Source organism: Strix uralensis, chromosome 3 (assembly GCF_047716275.1).
Source record: "Strix uralensis isolate ZFMK-TIS-50842 chromosome 3, bStrUra1, whole genome shotgun sequence".
Lineage (NCBI taxonomy): Eukaryota > Metazoa > Chordata > Aves > Strigiformes > Strigidae > Strix > Strix uralensis.
Window position 1 is genome coordinate 5,779,958 of NC_133974.1, and position 7,644 is coordinate 5,787,601.

General features: G+C 38.7%; 1 protein-coding gene across 2 annotated transcripts; it reads right to left on the reverse strand.

Annotated features, from left to right (window-relative positions):
* On the reverse strand, positions 1-7,616 carry CENPQ (centromere protein Q). Of its 2 annotated transcripts, none has more exons than XM_074861373.1 (9): positions 7,542-7,616; positions 6,205-6,361; positions 5,421-5,478; positions 4,610-4,724; positions 4,277-4,345; positions 2,897-3,026; positions 2,513-2,632; positions 2,172-2,249; positions 1-1,739 (listed from the first exon to the last, which is right to left on the reverse strand). In XM_074861373.1, the coding sequence occupies exons 2-9, from the start codon at positions 6,349-6,351 to the stop codon at positions 1,611-1,613; spliced, it is 846 nt and encodes a 281-aa protein (XP_074717474.1). In that variant the 5' UTR covers positions 6,352-6,361; positions 7,542-7,616; the 3' UTR covers positions 1-1,610. The 2 variants fall into 2 exon arrangements, with proteins under 2 accessions (XP_074717474.1, XP_074717475.1); XM_074861374.1 differs by lacking the exon at positions 7,542-7,616 and adding an exon at positions 7,183-7,334.
* Positions 7,617-7,644: the final 28 nt, after the last annotated feature.

Below are 7,644 nucleotides of genomic sequence, written 5' to 3' on the forward strand. Positions count from 1 at the left end.
CTTGTTCAAACCATTTAATTGCCTGATAGACACATACTTCATATATTTGTTTACTTCTTTTTCACACCTATTAGTACACTCCGGCTTACACAATGTGCTGGCACAGTTACACAGAGTACCTTACTGTAAAAACTTGCTGCCTACTGGCTACTCCCTCATTCCTATGCTGTAAAAAGCAGTGAGTAACCAATCCCTATTCAACGCTTTCATAAAATACTTTATTATTTCCTTCTTCAGTTACTGCTATTTCAACCTTCCTTGTATGGAAGCTATATCAGATCTCTGACTCCTACTTACTGCCTTTCTCCATACTTTAAAAAAAAGAAAAATGGCATCTATGTGGTTCATTAAGTTCAAAACCCACATAGTAAATTGCTGGCATGTAGATCATCCTTAACGAAAGCAAAGGAGTATATCTCTCCTTAACAAAAATTAAGATAGCTGGCATGCAGGAAAATCATTAACACACAATCTGGATTAAATTACTTTGGGGTAGTGGTTATGTCAGTAAATGCTCCCCTTGCTGAGTGATCAGAAATTTGAGAAATATTTATATACCTTTTCATGTAATTCAGTATAAACCAAGCAAGTACTTAGTCTGGTTTTCCTACATGTAGCAACTACAGAGAGGCTTTTAATCTCTCATAGGAGAATAATTAGCTCATGTCTCGTTAAGAGTACCAGCAGTTTGTAAACAAAAGAATAAGTGTTTGCACCCTAAATCAATGTAAAGAGCACTGCTGTCTTCTAGCAGATAATTTGACTGAAGAAAGCACTTAATAGTAACTGAGCCTTTTAAGGGAGAAGTTCTATCATGGAAAAATAGAGGAGAGATTAAAGTGCACGGAAAACAGATTTTTGACTTATTTTTTTTCCTCTGAAGCTGAAGAATATCTGACAGTTAATGAAATATAAGGTGAGTACACAACTCAGGTTAGAGCATTGCTCTGTGATGTTCTTATCTGCTTTCCCCAACCATCTGGATTAAAAAAAAAAAAAGACATTCACACCTGATTTAAGCACCAATTATGAAAATGTAAAAAAAAAATCCTGTACATCTGATAAAAATTATTCAGTTTCCTGCCACAGAGGTTTTTTTATTAAAAAATGGTACAAAAGTTGAACAGGGGATTTCTAACTGAACATTAGATAATCACATTTTTACTATGTGCTTCAGGTTTAAAGAGGATTTAACTCCAAAACAAGAATTAGTTTGTCAAAAGATACTGCCTTCACCAATTTATAAATATGATATAAAAGTCCAAATATAGTGGAATAGGTTGCCTTATTCTATAAAAATGCCCAAATAACCCTAGGATCCATTTCCCTCCCTTCTCCTAAGATAGTATATATCAACATTAGAAGTCATCAGAGGTCCAGAAAAACAAAAACCCTCAACTGACCACTAAAATCACTAGAATCCCAGAATGCATCTACAGATTTATACACCAATATTCATAGAAAATGGTTTAACAGAAATTCAGCAGTCACAAGAGTAAAGCCATGAGGAAGAAAACACTGTTTCCGTGATCAGCATCCTGCCACTCTACATTAACAGAGTGTTGCCCCAGGTTATCTTCCTCAAAGAAGACTCCACATATTTCTGTTTCTCAAAGGAAGTCCACCTTCTCATAGGTCTTTTCAATGAGGGTTAACATGTTCTTCAAGTCAGCCGACTGCTGAATAATGTTCATATCCTTTAAAAGACCTTTCTGATTTTTTATCTTCAAAATTTCTTCCTAAAGAAACAAGAATAATAGACAATAAATAAAAAACAAGTTTCATTAAGTCCAACAGAAATTTCACTTTCACGCAGCCTAGCTGTACCTAAACACAGCTAAAATAAAGATTCAAAGACACAGAATTGAAATAGTCTTCCTTCCATCAGTCACAGAGAGATATATCTCAGAAATTATTACAGGTTCCCTAGGACCATAGGGTTCCTAGGAAAAGATATGTAATCCTTTAAATGGCAGGTTTTCTAGGCCTTCATTCCATTTTTAAAATGTAAGCATTTAGTTCTCAATTAAAAGGAAGAAAAAAAGAAAACTTTCAGATATTTCAGAATTTTCAGAATTGCCCCCCTCTGGCAGAGGTTAAGTGATAAAAGCACATTCTGTTGTCTTCCTCCTCATAGCCAAAGTGTCTCTGAAAATATATTCCATGCTCACCTGCAAAGTGGGTGCCTGTAAACTGTGCTTGGGGAGTTCTGGAAGGTGGAGTTCGCCTCTGCCATTTTCCTGGAATACCTAGAAAGCGAATAAGAGAGAAAAAATAATCCAAAACATCAGTCACACAAGTAGGAGAATAAACTGGTTGTCATTATCCAACTTCTGAAAACTAAACTTATTATTTTTGCAACTAAAGTTGGAAAACCTGAAAAGATACATTCCCAAAGGCAAATAAGGCCTTCCTTATATGACACTCTGCAGAAACAGCTTGTATGGGATAGTTCTGGAAAACAGGCCATCCCTCTAACCTAGAGCAGTGCAGCAACATCTATTGGAAATACCTTCCTGGCCTTTTTTTCATCTTCCTCTAACTGGTTCCTGAGCACCTGTATTTTGTGCTGTAGTTGTAGTATAGTTTCTTCAGTGCGTTCTCCTGATTTCTCAGCTTCATTTATTTCTTCCTAAGGTAAAATAGACACGAAAACAGAACAAAGTTTACTTTAGAGATGGTGACCCTTTTGCATATGACACTGATAATCAGCATCACCTGAGACACAGGAACACCATCCAAAAAGATACACTGCTTTGTAGCAAAGGTAGGTGACAATGATGAACAGTGGACAACTCCACAACAGCACAGGCATAGCCAACAGTCCATCTACTAAAAAGTTACAACACAGTAGCAGACGGGTAAGATATTTTTTTCCCCTCTTTGCCTTTCATACCTGCAATTGTACCAAAGACTCTTCGTTTGCCTCAAGCATTTGTCTCTCTGCCATTTGAAGGCTTGGGACATTCTTCAGGTTGCCCAGCATCCCTGGAGGCACCTTTAAAGTCTTGAAAAATCTCAGCACCCTTTATTATAGAAAAAGGAAAGCATGACTTGTTTGGAGTTCTTTGCAAAACAAAAAGAAAACTGACTAATGGTTTCTCTGGGGAAAAACTAAACTCAGTTTATCCCAGTTGCTGCCAGTGAAGTAAAAGGATCCAGACAGGAAGAAAAGCTGTCTTGAATTGCTTTCCAAAATCACGTGGAATAGACGTCTAAGGAAGGAACCGGGAACAAGATATACCACCATTCTAACCTTTGCTATTACACTAATGTGTGGTTTCTATCCCATTGGCCTTGTACACTCCCTGACTGTAAATGGACATTAACTAATATTTTCCCAGTTCTGACCTTTCTGCTTTTCAAAGTAAAATTAAGTTCTAAAAGCAGCATTTTTAACTGCTTCCAAAGATAAATTTTAGTAAAATCTGTAAATGCTTTTGTGAAACATGATATATAGCTTTATGCCAGAGGAAAAGTTTTAGCTCGCTCTCAAAGGTCCTTCTGAGTCTATTGAATTCTTCTAAGTTGGATCTGTCAGTTAGATACACCAAACTGCCACAATTTCCATCCCTCCCAGATGAGACTGCAGGAGTCTGGCAACTCAGAAATTAAAGACATCACATATTAAACACCAAAAAAAAAAAAAAAAAAAAAAGAAAACCATTTACGAAGAACTAGCTCCTCACATTTGAATCTTGAAGTACTATAAGAACAAAGAAAGCAATATACATGCTCAGGCTCTATGTTGATTAGAACCTGGTATACTGACACATGTGCACACAAAAATTCTCAGACACTCAAGTGTACGTAATTACTCCCACAACGATGTAAGAAGGCTACAAGTTATATCCCAAGACGTAATTTCAATTCTCTTTGAAGTAACTTCAACAGTCAGAAAATGAATTAGCATTTAAGAAAATTTAGCTATAACTGCTCCTGCCACTATCATAAAATGATAGCAAAATAAATAGCTGCCCACAAGTTTAAACCCTGTGTAAGGAGAACCAAGCTGACTCAAGGAGCTCTTAAGAATACCTCCCAGGATCTGTTACTCATATAGAAGTAGCTGAAGTGACTCTTTCAACAACTCTTGCTTGTCCACTTCAGTCAAGATATTTCCCTCCTTGATTTTGCATCAAACCTCCCTTCCAAGATTTCCTAAATGTGATTGCTCCCAGAAGTAATTTTGTAAACATGGTACAAAACAACTGCATAAACCATATAACCATATCCCTTCTCCCCCTCTTTTTTTTTTAAATATATAATTTCTTACTTTTCTTTCAGTAAATTAAGGTGCTTCTGAACATTATCTTTCCTTTCACCTTGTTGGCACAAAACAGATCTGGAAAGAAAATAAAGGCAGAATTTTCATTACAAAGCCTGCAAGCACAGAGAACGCATCAAGTGAAGTGAACACAGTCAGAACTTCTCCAGCTAAAAATTTCCAAAATCAGATAGAAAGCATTATATTTTACTGGACAAAATATACACAGCCAGCCATATTGTCCAAAAAAGCTCTAAAGCTTTTCCAGTTCAAGCAATGTTATGATTTTTACTTTATTCCTTGTGGAAACAAAGAAGAACCACCAGGATATTTGGCACTTACAGTATTACTGAATCCATTACAGTTTCCAGAAACTGCCTACTGGTCTCTGAGAGAGTCTGCCAAGATCCTGTTTTAGCACTGGTTAGCTTCACCTTTTTTGAAGAACCTTTTTCTCCTGTTAACACAAAGAAAAAGGGAAAAGATATGATTTGTCAAACCTGGATAGACAGCTTTGTGACTCAGTTCACTCAGACTGTAGTCAGAGGCATAACTGTTAAAGCTTTTCCATGTCACAAAACTATCAGGTCAAATCTATCCACATTAGGTCGTACTTATTATTTGGAAGTCACAAGTTTCTTTAAAAGAACAAAACAGAAAAGGTTCTTTCTTACGGCAGTTTCATTCTAAACAAATACTTTCCCCAAATCATTGGCAATACAAGTGAGAAAACCCAGAATGAAATAAAGAGTGGGAATATACATAAGAAACTCAATGTAGCAGGGGCCTCATCTCATCTGTATGTTCAATACAACACATGCCAGTCTTAAGACAGAAGGTTAACAGAGAAGACAATGGCCTGCGAAGAGAAAGTTAAAATATTATGGACACTTGTGGTAGAATTTTACAAGAACAATAACTGCAAACAAAAGCATGTGATTAATACATGCATATACAACACATATAATGTGAATGCACACTGGCGAAGACTGTACAGCAAATACTTGCTGTTACTATTCAGAAAGAAAACTTTGAAACTTATTTCAGTGACATCTCAGGAATCTATGATTTCAACATAGCAGTTACTACTTTCAGTGTTTTTCAGAACACTGAATTGGCATGAGATAAACATAAGGAAAGAATACAATCCTACCTGCAGGGGAATAGTCCCCGTGTTCCTTAGCTTTTCTTTTGACTGTCTGAGTGATGTGCTGAAGAGAAAAATTTACAGCAAATGTGGTAATTTTGAAACATCCTCTGCTGTGCAACCATCCATCTACTCCTAGCAACCCACTATAAAAAGGCTGCGAAAGCATGTTAGAACTTGACAGAGGTCTATTGACACTGACAACAAAAAAAGGCTTTTTTAACTGTGAAACAGTAATTCATCCCAAACAGATTAAGAAAAGCAATTCACTCTTCTTAATTGCTCCCATTCCAAGAATCAGATCATGAAATAAGAAATGCACAACACATTTCCCTATCCAGCCACATCTTGAGATCATGCTGTTCATAAATTCAGTGGTTAAGCAAGCTCTCTCCAACAGAAAGCTGCCTAGGTCAATCCTGAGACACACAGATAATATTTTCCAGAACTGAATAAACATCACCTGAGCTGAATGAACTCTATCACTCTGTTCAGATGCTAAACAGCTCTTCAGAACTGCACAGCCAGCTTGCCTTTTTATTAATGATCAGGCAATGCTTCCCTGTACTTGTTACAGGCATAGTAGTACACAGAAATTCTGGAAACCAGGGAGCAGCTGAAGCAGTGGGTCTCAAAAGAGCTTCTCACACTGGACATTTCCTCAAGAAGACTACTTTTAGTTAATGAAATATTCTCTACAAATTCCAGTAAAAAAACTGGGTAAAAAGACCTCTTTTTTTTTTTTTCTTTGGTTACTTTGCTAATTTATTTAATACAATATAATGATTACCTTTCTTTTTTGATCTTGTTTTCTTCCTTCTCTATCTGTTCCCTTTTTTTGGCTGGAAGGCCCTTGTTGGTCTTGTGATTTAGACCTCTTTTTTGTTGATCCACCAGTGGTCTCCCCCATTTTACTGGGAGATGTGTGGCGTTTCATTACCTGTAAACTAAATGAAACAGGAGGAAACAAAACCAAAATTAAAATCCAGCAATTATAATCTGTTAGTGCAAACCACACATTAACAAGCAAAACAACAGAAATACCGAGTGCTAAATGAGCCCAAACGTTTGCATATTTGCTAACCCAAAGCCTAAATGTTCCATATTTATTTAAGTGCAGGACTACTAAAAAAAAAATCCCCAAAAGCCTTTTAGACAAGTCTTCACGTGTTCCACATCTCTTTCTAAACTTAAAAGCCAGCATGTCTGTATACCAAAGAGCAGGCAATGGTAACTGCACCGAGAACAGTCTAATATGTTCTTAAAGGCCTCCAACAACAGAATTTCTTAATCTTTCTAATGCAGTCCAGTACAGTCATCCTATTACCAGAACTTTTTACCCTAACCATAATGCTCCTTGCTGCAGTTTACATTTACAGCTTCTTTTCTTACTCACTACAGAGATAGAGGAAAAAGAAGTTGCACAGAAGAGAGTAATTATTACACCCCACTAGCCTTCTCCTTTCTAAGTACAACGGCTTAGATGTATGCAATTTTTCTTTCATCCCCTCAGGTCACACCCAAGGAGTCACATGGAAAAGACGAGGGGTAACAGGTACATGTTAATCCTGGGGAGATTCTGACTAGACACAAGAGGAAAAATTTTCACAATGAGAACAATCAGCCATTAGAATAATCTCCCCAGGGAAGTGGTGGATTCCCCAATATTGGACATTTCTAATATTCATCTGGACAGGGCCTGGGCCATCTCGTCTGGACCGTGATTTGCAAAGGATTAGACCAGATGATCCTTGAGGTCTCTCCCCACCTGGGATTCTATGATCTTCCCTCACGCAGAGATCCATCACGGCTCGCCAGGCCACAGTCGCGTCCGACAGCAGGTAAATAAGCCCTGCCTCTCCCCCCACTCGATAATTACGATTTTTGTGGGGCAGCATTTGCAGCGTAACTAGGAGCAGGAGGCGCGGACTACAACTCCCGGCATGCAACGCTGCCCGCCGCAGCGGTGGCGCGGGCCCACCCAGCGAACTGCATGCCGGGAGTTGTAGTCTTCATCACCCATCACCCCCACAACTCCTGCTCCCTACCGCTGCTGCACCACCCCGCGGAAACCTCCAGGGAACCTCCAGGGAACCTCCCTGCAGCTCATCCCGCCCGGAGACTCACCGTCCCGGCACCTCCCCAGCGCTCCCGCCGATCCCGTGTCAGGCCGCCGAGCCGTTAACAAACCGATTTCCCCGCGCAGCCGGGCGCATGCGCACTGCGCCAG

What these genes read in the sequence shown, in the direction of transcription:
- CENPQ (XM_074861373.1), bottom strand. Translation starts at nt 6,351, where the DNA reads ATGAAACGCCACACATCTCCCAGTAAAATGGGGGAGACCACTGGTGGA. An exon ending in GTAATGGATTCAGTAATACT is followed by an intron (nt 4,346 to 4,609) that starts GTAAGTGCCAAA and finishes TTTTCTTTCCAG; the next exon opens with ATCTGTTTTGTGCCAACAAG. An exon ending in ATGAAAAAAAGGCCAGGAAG is followed by an intron (nt 2,250 to 2,512) that starts GTATTTCCAATA and finishes TTCGCTTTCTAG; the next exon opens with GTATTCCAGGAAAATGGCAG.